Source organism: Aspergillus pseudoviridinutans, assembly GCF_018340605.1.
Source record: "Aspergillus pseudoviridinutans IFM 55266 DNA, scaffold_4, whole genome shotgun sequence".
In the NCBI taxonomy this organism is placed as follows: domain Eukaryota; kingdom Fungi; phylum Ascomycota; class Eurotiomycetes; order Eurotiales; family Aspergillaceae; genus Aspergillus; species Aspergillus pseudoviridinutans.
In genome coordinates, this window is record NW_025091284.1 from 1,809,850 (window position 1) to 1,832,136 (window position 22,287).

At 47.9% G+C, this 22,287-nt stretch overlaps 6 protein-coding genes across 6 annotated transcripts; 3 read left to right on the top strand and 3 right to left on the bottom strand.

The window, feature by feature from the left end:
• Positions 1-1,822: 1,822 nt before the first annotated feature.
• Positions 1,823-8,155, top strand: Asppvi_006072 (tetrafunctional fatty acid synthase subunit FAS1; the record flags this gene model as incomplete). Its single annotated transcript, XM_043301977.1, has 2 exons — positions 1,823-7,615; positions 7,670-8,155. The coding sequence occupies 2 exons, from the start codon at positions 1,823-1,825 to the stop codon at positions 8,153-8,155; spliced, it is 6,279 nt and encodes a 2,092-aa protein (XP_043157912.1).
• A 566-nt stretch (positions 8,156-8,721) lies between these two features.
• Asppvi_006073 (transcription factor IIF subunit TFG1) lies at positions 8,722-11,052 on the bottom strand (the record flags this gene model as incomplete). The annotated part of the gene is made up of 4 exons (XM_043301978.1): positions 8,722-8,966; positions 9,035-9,275; positions 9,333-9,638; positions 9,700-11,052. The coding sequence occupies 4 exons, from the start codon at positions 11,050-11,052 to the stop codon at positions 8,722-8,724; spliced, it is 2,145 nt and encodes a 714-aa protein (XP_043157913.1).
• Positions 11,053-11,993: 941 nt separating this feature from the next.
• On the top strand, positions 11,994-14,938 carry Asppvi_006074 (lipase ROG1 family protein; the record flags this gene model as incomplete). The annotated part of the gene is made up of 3 exons (XM_043301979.1): positions 11,994-12,043; positions 12,141-13,019; positions 13,102-14,938. The coding sequence occupies 3 exons, from the start codon at positions 11,994-11,996 to the stop codon at positions 14,936-14,938; spliced, it is 2,766 nt and encodes a 921-aa protein (XP_043157914.1).
• A 539-nt stretch (positions 14,939-15,477) lies between these two features.
• Positions 15,478-16,551, bottom strand: Asppvi_006075 (inositol monophosphatase family protein; the record flags this gene model as incomplete). The annotated part of the gene is made up of 3 exons (XM_043301980.1): positions 15,478-16,156; positions 16,293-16,374; positions 16,428-16,551. The coding sequence occupies 3 exons, from the start codon at positions 16,549-16,551 to the stop codon at positions 15,478-15,480; spliced, it is 885 nt and encodes a 294-aa protein (XP_043157915.1).
• Positions 16,552-17,621: 1,070 nt separating this feature from the next.
• Asppvi_006076 (protein HGH1) lies at positions 17,622-18,827 on the top strand (the record flags this gene model as incomplete). Its single annotated transcript, XM_043301981.1, has 3 exons — positions 17,622-17,738; positions 17,796-17,909; positions 17,988-18,827. The coding sequence occupies 3 exons, from the start codon at positions 17,622-17,624 to the stop codon at positions 18,825-18,827; spliced, it is 1,071 nt and encodes a 356-aa protein (XP_043157916.1).
• Positions 18,828-19,703: 876 nt separating this feature from the next.
• On the bottom strand, positions 19,704-21,110 carry Asppvi_006077 (diacylglycerol/lipid kinase family protein; the record flags this gene model as incomplete). Its single annotated transcript, XM_043301982.1, has 1 exon — positions 19,704-21,110. One exon carries the CDS (start codon positions 21,108-21,110, stop codon positions 19,704-19,706), a length of 1,407 nt encoding a protein of 468 aa, XP_043157917.1.
• Positions 21,111-22,287: the final 1,177 nt, after the last annotated feature.

Sequence of the window (22,287 nt, forward strand, 5' to 3'; positions counted from 1 at the left end):
CTGTAGGTTCCTAGTAGTAAATCTGTCCAGTGGATGTTCGAAAATAATGTGGATGAGGAAAAGACATTAATTACCAAGTACTGATGAGTATTTGGTGAGTGTTGGGGCGGGTTGGTTGACAGGGTGGATCGCGCCTACTGGATTTACGCAGTACCTATCTAGTACTGGTCCACAGCCAAGCTAAACTGTTAGGACCTAGGACAAAGTAGATAAAGCTTCCTATATTCTACATTGAAAGTACGAAGTTTAGAGTTACTCGTCCCTTTTCTATCTTTCGATAGCCTGGAACTAAATCGTCCATGATAGTACTAAAGGCAGCCATGTACCCCTTAGATATTGTTGAAACTACAACCTATTGCATTAGTTTGGTGGGAGAATACCGGAGAAGTCCTCAATGGATATATCGGCTATTATTAAGTTGCAATCAAGTAATCTGTACATGTATAAGCATCTCAATGGAAAGGACGTCTACCATTAATTATGATTATGCACATTGTACCCTTCCGCTTCATCTACTACCTTACCTACCTAGGTAGATCTAGTAAGGTAATTCATGGTCCCTGGTATCCAACTGGTAAGCTTCCAGCATTTCGAACCGCACCCGACCACGGTACAAATGATACTACCTTACCTTGGAAGAAGATTTATTTCAAGAATAGCTGAGGTCCGTAACTACTTACTGCACAGGTAAAGGCTCACTCACAGTAAAAACGATATCACACTGAATAGAGTGCTCCATCTATAGCCTATAAATAAGTGAAGAGAGTCTTACGGGAGTAGTGAATCTCATCCCGTCCCATCCTACGACTACTTACCATAAGATAGTCGGCTTGCCGTCAAAGTCTCGTCCTGGCCGATGTCCTCTTCATGTCATGTCATGTCATGTATTGTCACAACCTTATCGGGTTCAACCCAACCATTTCCGTTGGACCTTTGGGGAGGTTGCATGACCCGCCATGCCTCATTGGGCCACTTCCTATTCAACCAGCCCCAAAAACTCGGCTTTTTCCCTCCTCCTTCCGGCCGGTTCAACATATTTGATGTGTGCAGGGATCTAGCCGTTATCATTTCGGGACATCTTGTTGGATGATGGACCGTGTTGTAGGTACACTAGTGGGTACTTACCAGCTACAAGGTACTACAGAGTACGGAGTACGGAGTGGGTAATTCGTTTTTTCGATTGGGAGTGTACCCAGGGAAGTCTCACCTAGTGCGTCTCTCCATCAATCTTTCTTGTGGCCGTTTCCAATTTCTTGAATACTGAATACGGACGCCAAAGCTGTGGTCTCTCTGCAGTCTTTTTTCCCCCCTCCGCCCGCATCAACATCCTTTCTTGACTCTGGCAGTGACGGGAGTATATTGTTTTATGCTCCTTCATCTCCATGCTGTAAATCTTTTAATTCCTTCTTTTACCACGATTTATTGTTCCTCTGATTTTCAATTTCTTCTACTTTTGCCCAATTACTGGACGACGATCCAGTTAATGTGAAATCAAAGCTAGCGTCATCCAGCATTGCAGACAGATTTTGGAGCAGCAGGTAAGCATTGACCAGACCTCCGGTTGTCCTATTGATTTTTGGTCGGGGAATCGTACAAGAAAATGGAAAGACAGAATTTTAAAGAAGAGGAGGGGAGAAAATACCAAAATTGTCAGCTGTGGTTCAAAGATGGACTGCAGGAATGAGCGGAAAACGAGACATACACACCAGCTTTTATTTGACGTTCCTTTCTGATATCTGGTTAATTGCAGAATCCCGTTGTGTCCGCGCGAATTCGACGACCATCTTCGGCTCCATTGGGATAGACATAAGAGCACAATAAAATGTACGGAGCATCGACGGGCCCCCAGACGGGCATCAACACGCCACGCTCCTCACAATCGCTGCGGCCACTTATTCTGACTCATGGGTCACTCGAGTTTTCCTTCCTCGTGCCTACATCCCTCCATTTCTATGCTTCACAGTTAAAAGATACGTTTACGGCATCCCTCCCACAACCGACAGACGAGCTTGCTCAGGACGATGAGCCCTCCTCGGTGGCCGAGCTTGTAGCACGGTATATCGGCCACGTTGCTTGCGAGGTCGAAGAGGGCGAGGACGATGCACAGGGAACCTGTCTGGAAGTCCTGAAGCTAGCTCTTAACGAGTTTGAAAGAGCCTTCATGCGCGGAAATGATGTCCATGCCGTTGCAGCCGCTCTCCCGGGTATTACTGCTAAGAAAGTCTTGGTTGTTGAGGCCTATTACGCCGGAAGGGCCGCCGCCGGACGGCCCACCAAGCCTTATGAATCTGCGCTATTCCGAGCCGCATCTGAAGAAAAAGCCAGTATTTACTCAGTCTTCGGTGGTCAGGGCAACATTGAAGAGTACTTCGATGAGCTGAGGGAAATCTACACGACTTACCCATCTTTCGTGGAGGATTTGATCTCTTCGTCCGCTGACCTGTTGCAACAACTTTCCCGCGAGCCGGAGGCCAGCAAGCTCTATCCCAAAGGACTGGACGTCATCCAGTGGCTCCAGGATCGCGACTCCCAGCCCGACACCGACTACCTTGTGGCAGCTCCTGTGAGTTTGCCATTAATTGGATTAGTCCAATTGGCCCATTTTGTGGTTACCTGCAAGGTTCTAGGTCGGCAGCCTGGTGAGATTCTAGAGCGGTTCAGCGGCACTACAGGTCACTCTCAAGGTGTGGTCACCGCCGCAGCGATCGCCTCAGCAACGACATGGGAGAGTTTCGAGAAAGCGGCCAAAGATGCCTTGACAATGCTCTTCTGGATTGGTCTTCGCAGTCAGCAGGCTTACCCTCGGACTTCTATTGCCCCGTCTGTGCTGCAGGATTCGATTGAGAACGGGGAAGGAGCTCCAACCCCTATGTTGTCCATTCGAGATCTGCCGAGATCTGCTGTCCAGGAACACATTGATACCACCAATCAGCACCTTCCTGCCGATCGTCATATCTCTATCTCCTTGGTTAACAGCGCTCGTAATTTTGTGGTCACTGGACCCCCTCTGTCCCTCTACGGTCTCAACCTTCGCCTACGCAAAGTCAAGGCGCCCACTGGCCTGGATCAAAACCGGGTCCCGTTTACGCAACGCAAGGTTCGCTTCGTCAACAGATTCTTGCCAATAACTGCGCCATTCCACAGCCAGTACCTCTACTCAGCGTACGACCGTATCCTAGAGGACTTGGAGGACATTGAAATCTCAGCTAATTCCCTTGCGATCCCTGTTTACGACACTAAGACGGGCGATGATCTCCGACAAAGTGGCGACGCCAATATTGTTCCATCTCTGGTTCGCATGATCACCCACGATGCAGTCAACTGGGAGAAGGCAACTGTCTTCCAAGGGGCCACTCACATCGTCGATTTCGGTCCTGGCGGTATCTCAGGTCTCGGTGTTCTTACGAATCGCAATAAGGATGGCACTGGAGTCCGAGTGATCCTCGCTGGGGCTATGGATGGCACCAACGCCGAGGTCGGATACAAACCTGAGCTGTTTGACCGCGACGAGCACTCTGTGAAATATGCCATTGATTGGGTCAAGGAGTACGGCCCCCGTCTTGTGAAGAACGCAACGGGCCAAACATTCGTCGATACCAAGATGAGCCGTCTTCTGGGCATCCCTCCTATAATGGTGGCCGGTATGACACCGACTACGGTACCCTGGGACTTCGTTGCCGCAACAATGAATGCGGGATACCACATTGAACTTGCTGGTGGTGGTTACTATAACGGAAAGAGCATGACAGAGGCCATCTCCAAGATCGAAAAGACCATTCCTCCTGGGCGTGGTATTACTGTCAACTTGATCTACGTCAACCCTCGAGCTATGGCTTGGCAAATTCCCCTCATCGGAAAATTGAGGGCCGACGGTGTACCCATTGAAGGCCTCACAATCGGCGCTGGTGTTCCTTCCATTGAAGTTGCCAATGAATACATTGAAACCCTGGGAATCAAGCATATAGCTTTCAAACCAGGCTCAGTGGATGCCATTCAGCAGGTCATCAATATCGCTAAAGCCAACCCGAAATTTCCTGTCATCCTTCAGTGGACCGGTGGTCGTGGTGGTGGTCATCACTCCTTTGAAGACTTTCACCAACCCATTCTACAAATGTATAGCCGCATCAGACGGTGTGAGAACATTGTTCTTGTCGCTGGCAGTGGCTTCGGTGGTGCTGAGGACACTTACCCTTATCTCTCTGGAGCATGGTCTTCGAGCTTCGGATATCCCCCGATGCCATTCGACGGATGTCTCTTTGGTAGTCGCCTGATGATTGCCAAAGAAGCGCACACATCTAAGAATGCTAAGAAGGCAATTGCTGACGCCCCTGGTCTTGATGACAAAGATTGGGAGAAGACTTACAAGGGTCCTGCTGGCGGTGTGGTCACCGTTCTTTCCGAGATGGGTGAACCCATTCATAAGTTGGCGACAAGGGGTGTTTTGTTCTGGCACGAGATGGATCAGAAAATCTTCAAGCTTGACAAGGCGAAGCGCGTGCCAGAACTCAAGAAGCAGCGTGATTATATCATCAAGAAACTCAACGACGACTTTCAAAAAGTATGGTTCGGTCGTAATGCCGCTGGTGAGGCGGTCGATCTTGAAGACATGACGTACGCCGAGGTGGTTCATCGCATGGTAGAACTCATGTATGTCGAGCATGAATCGCGCTGGATTGATGCCTCTTTGAAGAAGTTAACGGGCGATTTCATCCGTCGCGTCGAGGAACGCTTCACAACCAAGGGAGGGCAGGCTTCTCTGCTGCAGAACTATTCCGAGCTCGATACTCCTTATCCGGCGATTGACAACATTTTGGCAGCTTACCCTGAAGCGGCTACCCAATTAATCAATGCGCAGGATGTCCATCATTTCCTTTTGCTTTGTCAACGGCGCGGACAGAAGCCTGTTCCATTTGTGCCGGCACTGGACGAGAACTTTGAGTATTGGTTCAAGAAAGACTCTCTTTGGCAGAGTGAGGATTTGGAGGCTGTGGTTGGGCAAGATGTCGGAAGGACCTGTATTTTGCAAGGTCCAATGGCAGCCAGATTTTCCAACATCATAGACGAGCCTGTCCAACAAATCCTGGATGGTATTCATCAGGGTCACATTAAGGGTCTTGTCCAGGATGTCTATGCCGGTGACGAGTCCAAGATCCCTGTCATTGAGTACTTCGGAGGCCGGCTTCATGAAGCCGTCAGTGAGCTAGACATCGACGGGCTCACAATCTCCGAAGATACGAACAAAATCAGCTATCGTCTATCATCCTCTCCTTCAGGCGATCTTCCTGATCTTGACCTGTGGTTGCGCCTCCTTGCTGGCAAATCATACTCTTGGAGACACGCTCTCTTCTTGGCAGACGTCTTTGTTCAAGGCCACCGTTTCCAGACAAACCCGATGAGGCGGATCGTCGCACCCACTCCGGGGATGTACGTGGAGGTCTCGTATCCAGAGGAACCATCCAAGACCACCATCTGTGTGAGAGAGCCTTATCAATCTGGCAAACTCGTCAAGACTGTGGAGGTGAAGGTCAACGACCAAGGTCAAATCAGTCTCACACTCTTCGAAGGCAGAACTGCAGAGGGTGGTGTTGTGCCTTTGAGCTTTTTGTTCACGTACCATCCCGAGGCCGGCTATGCACCCATCAGGGAAGTCATGGATGGTCGCAACGATCGCATTAAGGAGTTCTATTATCGGGTCTGGTTTGGTAGCAAGGATGTCCCTTTCGACATCCCTACCACGGCAACATTTAGTGGTGGTCGAGAGACTATCACTGCCCAAGCTGTCGCTGACTTTGTGCACGCTGTTGGCAATACCGGAGAGGCCTTCGTTGATAGGCCCGGAAAGGAAGTCTTCGCTCCCATGGACTTTGCCATTGTTGTTGGCTGGCAAGCCATCACCAAGCCCATCTTCCCTCGGACAATCGACGGGGATCTTTTGAAACTGGTTCATCTTTCGAACGGATTCAAAATGGTCCCAGGTGCTCAACCCTTGAAGGTTGGAGACGTGTTGGACACAACCGCCCAAATCAATGCTGTGATCAACCAAGATTCCGGGAAAATGGTTGAAGTATGCGGTACAATTCACAGAGACGGTCAACCAATCATGCATGTCACCAGTCAATTCCTATACCGAGGATCGTACCTGGATTTTGAGAACACCTTCCAACGGAAGGACGAGGTTCCCATGCAAGTTCACCTTGCTTCAAGCAGGGATGTTGCAATTCTGCGGTCGAAAGAGTGGTTCCGTCTAGACGAACCCGACGTCGAATTGTTAGGTCAAACTCTCACTTTCCGTCTCCAGAGCTTGATCCGGTTCAAGGACAAATCCGTATTCAGCCATGTTCAGACAGTCGGCCAGGTACTGCTTGAACTTCCCACAAAGGAAATCATTCAGGTTGCAACAGTGGACTACGAGACCGGAACTTCTCATGGTAATCCGGTCATTGACTATCTTCAACGCAATGGTACATCCATAGAACAACCGGTCTATTTCGAAAACCCTATTCCGTTGAGCGGAAAGACACCACTTGTTTTGCGCGCACCGGCATCCAATGAAACATATGCTCGAGTTTCAGGTGATTACAATCCAATTCACGTCTCTCGTGTTTTCTCTAGCTATGCCAACCTTCCGGGGACCATCACACATGGCATGTATACCAGCGCCGCTGTTCGCAGTTTCGTCGAGACCTGGGCCGCTGAAAACAATATCGGCCGTGTTCGAGGCTTCCATGTGTCCCTCGTCGGTATGGTCCTCCCCAATGATGTGATCACGGTGAAGTTACAGCATGTCGGTATGGTGGCCGGCCGTAAAATCATTAAGGTTGAGGCCAGCAACAAGGAAACAGAAGACAAGGTTCTTCTGGGCGAAGCCGAAGTCGAGCAACCAGTAACCTCCTACGTCTTCACCGGACAGGGCTCTCAGGAGCAGGGAATGGGTATGGAGCTGTACAGCAGCAGCCCTGTCGCCAGGGAGGTTTGGGATCGGGCAGATCGTCATTTTATCGAGAACTACGGCTTGTCCATCATTGATATTGTCAAAAACAATCCCAAGGAGCTCACCGTCTACTTTGGTGGTCCGCGTGGAAAAGCCATTCGCCAGAACTACATGTCGATGACTTTCGAGACTGTGAACGCGGATGGCACGATCAAGTCTGAGAAGATCTTCAAAGAAATCAATGAGGACACGACATCATACACATATCGGTCGCCGTCTGGCTTGCTCTCTGCAACTCAGTTCACGCAACCGGCACTGACACTGATGGAAAAGGCAAGTTTCGAGGATATGCGCTCCAAGGGTCTCGTCCAGAGAGATAGCAGCTTCGCTGGTCATTCCCTGGGTGAATACTCCGCTCTCGCCGCTCTTGCGGATGTCATGCCTATTGAGAGTCTGGTTTCCGTCGTGTTCTATCGTGGTTTGACTATGCAGGTTGCTGTTGAAAGAGATGAACAAGGACGTTCGAACTACTCTATGTGCGCCGTCAACCCAAGTCGCATCTCAAAGACATTCAATGAACAAGCCTTGCAGTACGTCGTTGAGAACATTGCCGAGCAAACAGGTTGGCTATTGGAAATTGTCAACTACAATGTCGCAAATATGCAGTATGTTGCTGCTGGAGATGTAAGTGGCCTCCCTTTCTTCCTCCTCAATATCTCAGCATTCTAACTTCGACAGCTCCGCGCTCTTGATTGCCTTACAAATCTGCTCAACTATCTCAAGGCTCAAAACATCGACATTCCAGCATTAATGCAGAGCATGTCGTTGGATGACTTGAAGGCTCACCTTGTCAAGATCATCCATGAATGTGTCAAACAAACCGAGTCGAAGCCCAGGCCTATTACCTTGGAGCGAGGCTTTGCCACTATTCCGCTGAAAGGAATCGACGTGCCTTTCCACAGCACCTTCCTTCGCTCCGGTGTCAAGCCTTTCCGGTCCTTCTTGCTGAAGAAGATCAACAAAACCACCATTGATCCGAGCAAGTTGATTGGCAAATATATTCCAAATGTCACTGCCCGCCCATTCGAGATCACAAAGGAGTATTTCGAGGATGTGTACCGACTCACAAACTCTCCTCGGATTGCCCATATCCTGGCAAATTGGGACAAGTATGAAGAGGGAGGTGAGAACACTTCACGCACTACAGGCACCACCACTGCCTGAAAAGTTGAAAGGAGATGCTGTTAAAGAGTCCTGGCCTTTTCATGCTTGCTTCCTTAGCGTTAGGTTCTGCTTCTTGGTGCCGTCGTCTACGCATCTCGTATGATAGCCCAACATAATAGAGTTCTGTATTTAGGTTTAATGACATTATATTTTGTTCTTCATATCATGGTCTGTAAAGCTTGATTATATTGCGTTGCTCTCATTGGCCACGTGTGAGCTGCATTCGCAAGAGCAAACTGAAAACCTGAGAGTCGTCGCTATGCGGAGTAGTTTGGCCAAGTATGACAACGCTCTGAACGTCGTTATATAGCCATATCGACAAATTAAGTACCAAGTCAACACTAAGCGTTCTCAGATCTTATGCAAGCGGTGACGAAAATTTGCGCTTTGCGCACTCTATGTCCACACATGTAGGTAAGAAAGGGGAAAACTAAGAATAGCCTTGCGAGCGCTCGATACTGATGTTGAAGACTGCAGAAGTGTGCATTGGGTGTGACTGGGCCATAGACCCTCTGAATTACAAATGTCCTGGAGAATGAATGCGGCTCAGCGTTGTCAGAGTCTCATTATCTTTGACCATCCTTCAGTACACCTGGTCGCAATAGCCGGTCCTCTTTTCCGTACACCCCGACATCCTTGACTATCGCAATGAACTTGCGGTGATTCTCCTTCGACTCGCCTATGCGAGGCCGAAAAATTTTCAGAAGATCGCTACTTAGTATACCCGTTTGAGGTATGGCGGCATGGATTTCTGCTGGAGTTGGGAAGCTTAGAGTCCCGGAAGGTACTGGTGTAGAAATGCGATTTTGCCCTGCATGCACAAGTTAGTTGCTATAAACGGACAGGCAGTGAAAACATGAACATCGAGTGAGATCTTACCTCTCTGTGACTCGGGACTGCTAGCACGACTTGCGCCGAGACCCTTACTGCCTATAGGAGTTGGACTGCCTGCCCTGGATCCTTGAGGCGTTCCGCCTTGTGAAATTGCTGCAGGCGGGTTAAGCTTCAACTTCTTGATTTTTCCGCTTTCACTCATCTCCCCTCCAGAGCCGGCTCCCCCATCAGCATCACTAACCGATCCCGCGCCACTTACGACGTTCCGGATGCGTTTCTTACCAACCTGTACAAATGAAAAATGAGTGCAATGAACAGACAGTTTACGATGGGAGTAACTCACTTGTCCTGAAGGCGCAGTTGGCGACAGGGCACGAGAAGTTGGCTGGGGCGTAGGTTGAGAAGAAGGATGCTTGCTCTTTGCCTTTTTGCGAGAGGTATCTGTGCCACTTGCATCTGATACATTTGGAGACCCAAGCCGTTTCCGCGACGCTGCACCTGGGGCCTTCTTCAAGGGTTCGGCGTGCTTCGGACGGCCAGATGGGGTAACATTTCCCCTTGTCGAGGGAGCTGAATCCTTCTTGTTTTTGTCCTCCTCAGCTTTTCGCTCCTCTTCCCGTAATCGTTCAGCTTCGCTATCATCAGAGCTCTAAGTTCAACGTAACTCGTTAGCATAACTGTATAATCAGATGAAATCCGAACGAACACACCTCTTCATCAGTGTAGGGGTTGACATCAGAGCCACTGCTATAGTCGTAATTCTTCTCTCGTTTTTTGAGCGCTTTGCGGACCTTCTTGCCCAGTATACGGCGAGCTTCCCGTTCTCTCTTTTCCCTGAGCTCCTCTTCTTCATACTCTTTTTCATCCTTCAAATCAAAGACGTTTGCCTTCAGCTGATCCTGTTTAATCCGCTTCTCCGCTGCCTTGGTCTCCTCGTCTTCGTTGAAGAGATCATCGTGCTCTTCATCATCTGCAAACCGATCTTCTTCGAAATCCATTTCATCGGCTTCCAGGCCGTCAGCACCTGCTGGGGTGCCTTGTTTACCAGCGTAAACTTTCCGTTGTTTTGCGAATTGTTCCAATTCCTTACGCTGTGCTTGTTCTTGTTGCTTTTCCATAAACCACCTGGGATCTTTGATTTTCTTTGCCATAAATCTTTCCGCTTCCTCAATGGTTAGAGCTCTGAATTGGCTCTTGGCACCGAATTTATACCATTTCTCTACTGGTATCATCCTCATCCTGCCATTCTCCGGTATGAATACAGCGTGTGTTTCGGAAAGAGCGGCTTCGTAGTTTCCCACCCATATATTCTTGTTGTCAAAGTCCTCGAGATGCCAAGGTAAAGCCTCTTCGTATTTAATCCGTGCTCTGGCAACCTCTTCAGGTGTCATGTCTGTTTTCGACACTTGCTGCGTCTTTTGTTTTGGAACATTTGCCCGTTTGGGTGCTGACCCCGTGGAAGGGGCTATTTGCGCCATATTTTCTGCTCGCTCTTTTTCTCTCGCGGCCTTTCTAGCTTCAAGCTCCTCCCTCTCGGCATCGCCTAACTGGTGACTAGATTGAGGCGTCAACTTCTGGGTTTGGCCTTTGTCCTGATTCATCTCTTGCGTCTTTGCTCTAGGGTCTCGACGTTGAAGTCTGACAGGTCGAGTAAATTGAGACTCATCACGAGGATCGATAGTCTTCTTGGATGCGAAGCGAGCGATATGATGTTTCAAGCCTTCTCGCAACGATCGCTTTGTGATCACTATGGGATAATCCACATAAGTCTCAGACAGTAAAGGACCGCTGAAACCATTCACTGAGAAATCATTTTGGGAGGGACCGGGGGCAGCTTTCTCGCCTTGGGTCCCTGGCGTGATATTGGAAATTACCGGACGAGGTGTCGTTGGTTTTGTGGCTATACCAAGAGAAGGAACAGAAGTGGCTGCCGGTCTTGCTGTAACCCTCTTTTTGGGCCTGACTAAAGGGTCTGCAACTTTAGGACGACGAAATCGCATCGGTGGAGCTCTGTGAGCGCTTGTGTGAGTTTGTGAGTTTGCATCACTGGCAGGTAAAGTCATAGTGATCTATAATTCCACTGCAGCCTGCTGAGATGATATCTGGGTTATGAGATATGTCGGTACTGCTATTAATGAACGAGCGGAACAACTGGGATTCTGTTTGTTCGTAGGTAATATGGTAAGTGTGAGGCTGATAAGCTACCTTTCACCAGAGGCAACATGAGGTGATGTGATGTATGGTCTTTCTGATTATATAATCATATCTTATCGGATTACCATTCACCGTGACCAGCTCTGTTAATAGGGAAGGACTAAAGAGACCAGAGCTGACTCCTTAACAGGGAGCACTAAACAGATCTTTATACATATCTAGAAATTACATGACTAAAAGGAGATCATACTCCATACTTTTATGGTTTGTAAGACCTGATATAGCTCGCACCAGGTACCTCTAGGTATCTCCTCGAAAGTCGGCAACCATAAGAGAACTTCCTGCTATGCACACTCTGTGGCCCGTAAATTGGGAGTACTCCGCAAAGAATCAACATAGACCTAATCATTATGGAATAGACAGTTGTTCTTTAGTGCATATAAGGTACTATATCTCATAATAACTATATTAGAGACAGAACTTATTTACCCTGTTCGTCCTGTTGTAAAGATCTTTATGTAGATCCGCTCCGTGGCGAAGAGGCTAAATCACTCTGGTCTGCCCCTAGTTTCTCAGGGTGCCTCTCGCCTACTTACATATTTAATAATGCCATGATTTATCGATCTTGAACCATTGCTTTTACAATATCCTTGAAGATCCTAAGAACTGTGGTCAATACTATAACAGAGATGATTCTGTCTAAATCCAGATGTTCATCACTCCTCGATTGTATCTTACCTCCCAAAACCCAGATCTGGAAATAGCTTCTTCCTTACAGTTCAAGTCCCTAAGATTTCATTCAATTACTGGGTGGCAAGCAGACAGAGTACAAGCCAAAAGAGCTACTGATATGGTGTTGGTGCGTCAAGCTGGCAGTGTCCGTGTAGGAGAAGCAATCAGGTTCGTCTTCTTGTGTCACTTTATACGTCTCCTCGGTCCCACCAGGTGTAGTTCCTATATACTCTACTCATGATACTAATCTGTTGTTCTTAAACAGATACACAGTGACTTACACACCAGTAGCTGACAGTGTCCATCCTCTACCAGATGCGCTACATGTCAAGGTCAGAAACACATCTGCCATCGCACTGCGGGCTGCCTACCTGCGTGGGCCATATACTCTTTATGCCTCCTGTTATCCTTCCACATTCGACCCTCATGCCCATCCCCAGGATGAGGAAAATGTGGGCATCCCTCAGTTCGAACCCTACCTTAAGGCAGGAGGGAGCTGGAAAGCAATGATCCCTATACCGAAACGCCTGCATCGAATTCCGGAGACGCCCGCATCACCCGACAGCACTCAGGAAGTGACGTGGGTTATCGAGATAATATCGCAGGTCATTTTCTCCACCACAGCTATTGTCAATTATGAGCTACTCATCGGCCGTGATGAGGAGTCAGTTGATCTCCCCTACAGTGGTGGGTTATCGGTCAGCAGGCTTCACCAGGCAGCTCACCTGCAGGATCATGTAACGCCCACAACGAAAGGCAGGCAAGTGGTTGCTACGAAAGGCGTTTTTTCGAAATCGGTTTGTCTGCGTATAGATGACACCGCCAGTCTCTGGAATAAGCCTCCTTTTCCATCTGGACACGATGCCGTTGACGGCACTGGATCTCTGGCGAATGAACCACCAACGGACGGGGAATCAGTGGAAAGGGCCAACAGACTCGACATCACTCGGCAAAACTGTGCGCGTCGAAAAAAAGTTCACCTTGTCGTACTTACACATGGTCTACACAGCAACCTTGGAGCAGACATGCTTTACTTGAAAGAAAGCATTGACGCTGCTACTAAGAAGGCACAGAAAGGGGCATCTTGCAAGTTGAGGCAACATGTGGATCCGCAGGCGCCGAATGGCGTCTCTTCTCTAGATCGGTAAGCTTTGAAATTGCTTGCATTGAAACAACTATTTGTTATCAGCTATCCGTTGACCCTTCTGACTCAATGTTGGCTGAAGTTCCATTCGCGATGATGATTCGGCCAGTCAAGACGATATCGATGACGAACAAGTCATAGTCAGGGGTTTTGCTGGCAATGCAGTGCGTACTGAACGCGGAATACAGTATCTCGGCAAGCGACTTGCGAAATACGTCTTGTTCATGACATACCCAGATCAACCCTACAAACCCCTCAGACAATCTAGAACGAAAACGTTCACCGAATCACTCGGTGGATGGAAGAGTGCGAAAGAAAATGTTTTTAACGACCCTTCTGAGCCTCGAACTCGTGGAGATGCGGCAGAAGACGAGCATCGTTCCTACCAGATTACGAGTATTAGCTTTATCGGGCATTCTCTTGGAGGTTTAGTTCAGACGTATGCTATTGCATATATTCAGAAACACTCGCCTGAATTTTTTAACCTGATTCGCCCTGTCAACTTCATCGCTCTGGCGACACCTTTCCTTGGGCTCAGCAATGAGAACCCTATGTATGTCCGCTTTGCTCTCGATCTCGGCCTTGTCGGCCGGACAGGCCAGGATCTAGGGTTAAGCTGGACTGCTCCCAGAGTGCGAAGCGGGTGGGAAGCGGTAATCGGCGGCAGGGGTACTTCTACAAAGCCACGGGAACATGTAGATCATGGACCTAAGCCTTTGCTAAGAGTACTTCCCTGTGGTCCAGCTCATGAGGCGCTCTCTAAGTTTGACCGTCGCACTATCTATTCAAACGTGGTTAATGATGGAATCGTGCCCTTGCGAACTTCGTGCCTATTATTTCTTGATTGGAGAGGATTGGAGCGCGTTGAGAAGGCAAGAAGGCAGAACGGCCTTGTTAGCACAATGGCGGAATGGGGATGGGCAGAGTTGACTGGTGCTAATTCGGTCTCACTTCGGTCACCTCATTCTCCTATCGATAGCAATGCGTCGCCCGCCAGGATTGACCATCGCGATAGCGCCAGGATCATTTCTCTATCAGAGGAGATCAGGCGACAAAGTCAAGCTGAGACAGTCCAAAGTGCCTCCATTGCTGATTCTCCGGTCTTATCCGCTGGCGAAAGCGCAAGCCATACGCCGCAAGAGCTAGGCGGCTCAAGACAGAATCAAGGACCTAAAATATCTTCGATTCAGCCTTCGCTCAACCCGCTGAGCGCTTTTTTCTCGATTTTTCGGCCAAAAAGAGCAACAACTGTATCACCTAGGCATAAGCATACAAAAGTCTACAGGCGTAGTCAGACTCTAAGTACCACGTCTGACTTCGCACATGCGTCGACCTCTACACCATTTTCCCTTGAAGAATCTCTTTCGCGACACACTTCTTATGAGGAATCCGGGCTTAACGCTCCCCCAAGAACCACTTTTTTCGAATCAGCCGGAGATCTTCTCATGCCACCTCTACCACCGATTAAGTTTATTGTTGATCCTGCTTCCAGGCCAAAGACAATCTTTCACGACCGCATATATTACCCCGAGGACATACCTCCTCCTTTGTCTGCCAGGCGCAAGACCCCGCCATTGAGCTCTTTTGAGAGTAAGGCTTCTGATGGTCCGCGGGATTCAGCAGACTGCGCTGAAAATCGCTCCACCGATGACGGAAATTCGATGCCCGGTGGTCTGAAAGTTGAGGAGAAAATCGCCAGGGCTTATCACCGTGGAATGTCGTGGCGCAAAGTCCTTGTTCGCCTTGAACCAGATGCTCACAATAACATCATCGTGAGGCGAATGTTCACAAATGCGTACGGCTGGCCCGTAGTTAAGCATCTCGTCGATAGTCACTTTCGACAGGATTCCCTGAACGAGAGTCAAAAGAGCCCGGGAGAAAGCGTCCAGGAAGCACATATACCTGTAGGGACAACTTGAGATACGGATGGTGGGGCTCAGGCCCAGGCTGGTTTGTTGAATGAAGAAACGACTTTAGCCTGCAGGTCATACGGCGCTGGCCAATTTCTCAGCGATGCCTAATCAAGCTACTCAACTGGTGAGAGCATCGCCAGTACGCGGTAAGCMCTTCGACCAAGGCCAGAATTCATGAAGGGGTGAATAACACCGTTGGCGGGCACCCAAGCCGTCAATGGCTGGGTTGCAAGAGTCATACCCTTTGATCACGTACACGAAATTGTCGGTAATTTCGAGTCGGATGTAGTCATCTGGGCTACAAGGCACAGGCATGCCGGAGAATACCTTAGGTATGCTGAGTTTTCATATATTGCCAAACTTGATGTGTCACTACGTCTGTGATGTACATTGTAACATGATGATGGGACTCTTTCTCCCTCACCAGAATACTCAGTATTGTCAACCCTTTTCCTCGGTTGGTGTTGAGAGCAAGGCTTGCGGCAGCCGGAAGCTGGCAGTTGCGAGGACGTGCTGGATTGAATGCGCTCGACTCACGATTCAATTCAATACTCGAGATGGCCTTGTATATGCCCCCAAAACTCCTCAATGAGCTCCTTCTGTCCTGCTTGATTTGGCGATCCTCGAACTGCGAGATACTTTCGCCCATCAACGCTGGCTTCCCAGTTACCAGGGTTCCCGYCCACAATTTTACCGCCAGCTTCTGTCAGAATGACCCAGCCAGCGCAAACATCCCACGCCCAGCAACCACCTTCCCAATACAAATCGAGATTCCCACACGCGACGGCGCAAAGGTTCAATGCAGCTGAGCCCATGCTACGCATTGAGCGTACCATTGCACCACCATCATCCTTGGTTTTACCGAGCTTTTCAAATGTCCGTACCTTCGTCGCCCAATTCTTGCCTGCTCTCTCCGAACCCCACTCAACGCCGATGAGAGCATTCTCTAAGCCATTCAATGGCTCAAGGCTCCTAGCATCGAGCGGAAGTTTAGTGTTGCGATTTAAATACGCCCCTTCTCCACGAATGGCAGAGTAGAGGGTATTGTTGAATGGATTGTAGACAACACCAACGACTGGTTTCCTGTCGATCGTAAAGCCGAGAGAGATGCATGCATATGGAAATCCGTGCACAAAATTGACTGTACCGTCGATGGGATCAACGACGAAGGTGGGGGCATCAGTTAATGGATTTGCAGGATCATATGTCTCCTCGCCATGAAATCTAAGGTGGTGGACTGTTAGCTCTTCTCATCGCTAATTGAGCAAAAGAGTGGCCTGAAATAAATATCCAGATCCGTAGTCATGGTTTGGCCTGTTGGCGAACATTATCTGATAGAAGGGGTCGCATATGACTTAACTGGTACTGCGGATATTTCCCTGCTAACGCTGTAGATATCATTTTCTCAACCGCACGATCATATTCAGTGACGAGATCCGCGGCTATGGAAGACGTCAATACCTTAAACCCAGCTAGACACAGACCGGAAACTCACTGTTCTTCTTTGACCCTGTAGTCCCTGTGTTCGGCAAGGCATTGGTAATGATTTCTCCAGCCTTGGAAGCTAGTTCTATCAAAAAATCATGAATATCCTTGAGGTCAATTGTTTCTGCGCCCATGTTTCTATTCTTCCCTCCTTTGTAATCTTCGAAGAGATGACTCGTTTGGCTCTACCCCGTTGGAAGAAATCTAACTGAATGTTCTTGGATGATTTCGAGCCCCGCCATTAGAGTTCGTCTGCCAGAATGGTCGACTTTAGCGTGACGAGCCATCCATACATATGGAGTGATAGACAGTACTATTCTGGCCCACTTCTACTTACCTAGGCTACTGAGTGACTAACCCCCAAGCGCTTTTATTTGCTAAGGGAACATGAAGTACTCCATACTGTTTCATCAGTTTGATGATCTTAGAAATTACTGGCATACAATCACTACTCTACCTAGAGTTGTTTTCTTGTACCTGCTTTTATGAGGAAACGGATAAGATCCGTTAGATGTAAGATTCATCCAAGTCTTGAATCCTGGAAGAATTAAGTGTGATTGCAAAGCTATCTAGCATTTATGGTAGATATTCAATTTTAAACTATATCTATAGGAAACAGCGTGAGGCAATCTGTATACCGGACTACGTACCTGATAACCAGAGGAGGGGTAAGTTATAAGTTCACAACCCCACACCAGTGACGTTGGAGAAAAGTCCCCGCACCAAAAATTTTCCCATTGATTGATCTACCACTAAGGTAGCATGTATCACTTCACTGACCTGCAATAACAGCCCACGAAAGAGGAAAGAGAGAGGAAAAGGGGGAAACAAAAAGTCTTATCTTCAATTTATAGACTCTATTGTCTGTTCTTCCTTTTCCCGGTCGCTGAAATTCCCCCTCAGTATGCCAACCGTCTTAGAAGAGGTGAGTCTGCGAGGTCCCTAACTGTTAGCTGGAGATATGGGAACAAAGAAATCTGAGATTGAGGAGGATGAGGAGAACCTCTCTAGCAAGGAAAGCAAGAGAAATCGGGGACCCCTTTAATGGAAGGATCAGGGAAGCTAATCAGTCTTTATCTCTCCATGGATACAGCTTGTTGAGTTCCTTCACCATGGAAATACTCAGATAAGACAAATTGGTAGAAACGCCCCTCTCGATCAGGCAGCCTGAACACTCAAATATCAGTTAAATGGTCTAACGCCTATGTCCAATTTAGCATGCGAAAACCTCGTGGGCTTCTCGACCGCTCAGCCGGACCTCTTCAAACGTCATCAGCTTCTTCCAGTGCGCGATCTCAAGCTTCTAGTTCGAGATTATACTGTTAGTAATAAGCTTATAACATATCGAATTCGGGAACGGTCTGCTGAAACTAACTAGCAAATCGCAAAAAATGCGCTTACAATTCTCATCAATATCTCGTCTGACCAGGAAGTATTGGCAAATCTTGCGGAAGATGATGCGTTTATAGAGACTCTCATGGTGAAGATAACGGTGAGTATACCAACCTCTTCCGTTCTGCGACGGTTAAGGAGATCGGGGTCTATGCTGACAACTCGGTCATCCTGAAAGGACGTCAAGGAACCAATCGCCGATGACATTGCTATGCTCTTCGCCAATCTCGCCAAGTCAGATAAATTGAGCCGGCTCATTACGTTGAAACGGAGGACTGCCGAATCCGTTTCCACGTCTACTATGGCGATCGATCAACTGATGGATTGTTTTGTGAAAGGTGCTGAGGGTGCTTTAAATAAGAAGGCCAATTTTGATTATCTCTCCTATTTGTTCGCCGATCTCTCAAAATCCGAGGCAGGGCGCGCATATTTTACCACCAGACAGGATTATGATGGTGTTGTTCCTGTCACTAAATTGACTGTCTTCACTGAGCATGAAAGCACCGTTCGGAGAAAGGGGGTGGCGTCAACGATTAAAAATGTCGCTTTCGAAATTCCGTTTCATTCGACCCTGCTCTCCGCAGACGAAGCCAATCTACTCCCTTATGTGTTGCTGCCGATCACAGGGCCAGAGGAATTCAGCGAGGAAGAGTCAACGGCAATGTTGCCAGACCTGCAGTTGCTACCCCCGGATAAGCAGAGGGATAGTGATAACAGCATCATTGTAACGCACCTGGAGACATTGTTACTGCTAACAACGACACGAGAAGGTCGGGACAAGATGAGGGCTATCAATGTGTATCCGATCATTCGGGAATGCCACCTCCATGTTGATGATGAGGATGTGCGCGAAGCTTGTGACAGGCTAGTCCAGGTGCTGCTGCGTGATGAGGAAGGAGAGGAAAATGCCAGCCAAGCTCAAATTGAAGGCACAAATTCTAGCTCTTCGTATTCAGATATCCATGGACGGCAGGAGTCTGCACAGAATGACGATGAGAAGGTTGTCGAATTGTTCTGATATAAATGGCATTTCTTGCTGTTAGATTCATTAGGGACATCAAAGCTGCTTATATCGTGAATACAATATTGGCTTAACTACTCATCCATTACTCATTGTGCAATCAGCTTTTCCCCTTAAATTTAATGCGGGCTATTTTCTAACAAGATAACAGGAGTACACCTTAGCTAACAACTGAACATGTTTACCTAAAGACATTGCCTTTCCAATACGCTTATTGTTCACCTCTATGATTGAACGCTCGCTAAAAAATCTTGCTTACAACCCTGGCAAAGTCAGGAGACTCCATCATTTGACAAATTAAGGAATCATAACCTTCGTCACCATAATTAACATCCTGCTCCCCGACTGCGTCCTAGAATTAGGGACAATTTACTGATCCGAGGCCGAAGAGAAGTAGGCTCTGGTCGCTCTGGTCGCCCTAGTCACCTGGGGTTGGCTTGTGTAAAGATGCTTGTGTACAAGTGCGCCTGTACTTCATGGCTCTGGCTAGAATCATTGACTGCCGCTCATTGCTGGAAGAGCGGCTGCGATGCCCGGTGGCCTACTGAAGACTGCATAAGAATGGCTAGTACCCCCGTAGATAGCACAAAGCAGTTATGGGAGCATATCCAGAATCGGTATAAGTACTCTGTGATACAGACTAGTACTTGTTCCCATATGCTTCTACTCTCAAGCCCAGCTTGGATGGATGTACACGAATACCTAACAACCGATGTAGTGAAGACTGTAATCCATGGTCATTTGAACATTGTCTTCGGTATCGGGGCACTCGTCGCCCTCGGTCCACCTCCTATTATTGATCTCGTTGAAGACACCTTGTCAGGTCAAGACGGGCATGGGGAAATCACTGTATGAGAACCTGGTGTTCAACCATTAAACCAGTATATTTACCCGATCCGTCGATCCTTTCAGGACTTCCATCCAGCCGTCTTCCCCAACGATGACGATCTTCCCATCTATGCAAACTCGCCTCCACTTCTGCTCAGCCTCATGAAAATCGATTCTGAAGCCTTCAACTTCCGTGTAGAGGACGCTGCTTTCGTGTACATGCCGCCCCCCATCATACGCGAGAGACATTAGTTGCATGGCTTTTTCTGCGGAGACTGCGCCGAAATGAATTATTCTCAACCTGCCATCCAATGCAACCGACTCTGGCGAGATAATAAAGTTTTTCTCGAGCCTTGGAACAAGTGTAGCTAGTACGTACATATGTTCTCCGCATTCTAGAGTCTCCACGGAGTTTTCATTGGTCGCTATGTTAGACCGGAATAATGTGATATTACCTTTATACCTGTGCGTGTCGACGCCGCTAGAAGGGAAAAGGAGCTCCTTGGCTGCCATCTGGAACCTCTCGGCTCCGAACCTTCTATATTCCGAAGTGTCACTGTCAGCAACTAAGGCAGCGTGGAAACCCCAGCTTGCGACAACCACGCCGTGAATTGGATTCACTGAGGATTGGGTCATCGAGCTATCAAGCATAGGAATCAGAGTGCGGCCCTCATCCGTGACGTACTGCGCGCCAGGAGAAAAATTAGCGACTAAGGTGGGTATAGGTTTCGGTGACCCTTTCAGCAGAACAGTCAAGCCTGCTGTCGGGCGAGAGAGCAGCCCTAATGAGCTTGCCATAGCATTACCCGTCCCCATCGGTATCAGAGCGACGATCGGAGGAACAAGTGAAACTCCGACAGCACTGTGGAATGAATCGACAATATCATTCAGGCCACCGTCCCCAGAAAGAAGAACAATTGTTTGGGGAAAGCCAAGTTTTGCACGACCGATAAGCCTTGACTGACACAGTTCGAGTATGGATCGCGCTGATTGTGTCTCATGGACTTCATACTCCGTCAATCCAATATGTGCCAAGAATGGTTGCACAATGTTTCTGAAGAAATTCTTTGCCTTCCCTGTCCCTGAGGGAGCCGAGATAATGACATGAAGATCAATCGCCCGGTCCACCGAAGGCTTGAGATGATGGGGAAGTTCCGCACAGAAGTATCGTGATAGTAATGTAGATGGTGGAGAAACCAATTGTATGCTTGCCAGAGAAGATCTACAATCTCCCCGCGGAACAGACGTCGCCTCTTTCGGACCATTTCGTAGATAGAGCATGTTGTAGTTCTTTCCATCCTGGCTAGCATGTGGTAGGATGCAGATCACATCATCTATGGCAATTCTAAGCTCCCGCTGCCCCTGAATTTCACTGCATTGAATGTCGTCATTGGAAAAATTACAGGAGAACTGCGAGGCATCAGCCCAAATAGCATCTGGCAATGGTTCCATTTTTCTATTTCAGCACCTGAATCAGTAGTTTTCCTAGAGGCAACATGATCCAACTTACGGTGTTCAGGAAGGAGGGTTTGATGTGGCTTTGAATAATGGTGGGAAAGACTATGAGCCAGCAACAGCATGGCAGGGTGGGGGTAAATAATGAATTATTAATATTTTTGCACATTTATTACCTCTTATCTACCCAGCAACTTGTCATTAACGTTATTCCCAACCGAGTCGGACACCCTAGCGAGCCGGACACATCTGTATTCCATATAAAATGGCACACTTCAAGCCTTTGACATCTCAACAACCAAGCATCTACAGGGTCTAAGTTTAGGTAGGAGGTATTAGTATAGCCATACAGAGTTATACTTATGAGCTACAGCCTCTTAGTACATATGAATACTCAGGTAATATAGATTGCATCTGTATTTTTGGTGATATCACCTTTTTAGACATTAAGAGAGAGGAATGGTATTTTAGGGCCTTGCAAAAAAAGTATTTATATACCTTAATTATATACAGGGTCTAAATATTTTGCTTACATTATAGCATATGTGGACATGTTGTGATATCATAGCCTTGAAGAGTGCTATTCCATATGGAATACAGTGATGTCCGGCTCGCTAGGGTGTCCAGCTCGGTTGGGAATTACGTTATTATTACCTTACAGTACCTCTCTAAGCCGTACCTGAAATGACGGGTAGCTTGGCCCACAGATAAGGTACTAGGTAGACATACATACCCAAGGACCCACTATCTAGACTACAGAGTAAGCTTAATCATTACCCAGATTAACAGCGACACCCCCTTACCTGATCAGGTAGGTAACAGACTAAGGTAATAGCCATGTGTAATACCCATAATAGGATACTAGGATACTACTAAGCCTTGAGCCTGGCTCTAGGATATTTGCAGCGAAACCACATTTCTGGAAAATCACTTACTCATATGACTGTTACCTACCTAATTTGGTAAGGGGTTTTGCCGGAATCTAGGGGTGTCCAGATGTCGTCGAGTGGTCCGCCAACTTGCTGTATCACCAACTGCTTGCTACCTATGTCCTGTTAGCATATATAAGATAGTCTCGTGACCTAAACTGCGACCAACTTTAGCAAATGTAAGTGCTCATGAACATGATAACATACATCTCTATTCCTCTACCTTACCACGCACATCACACTCC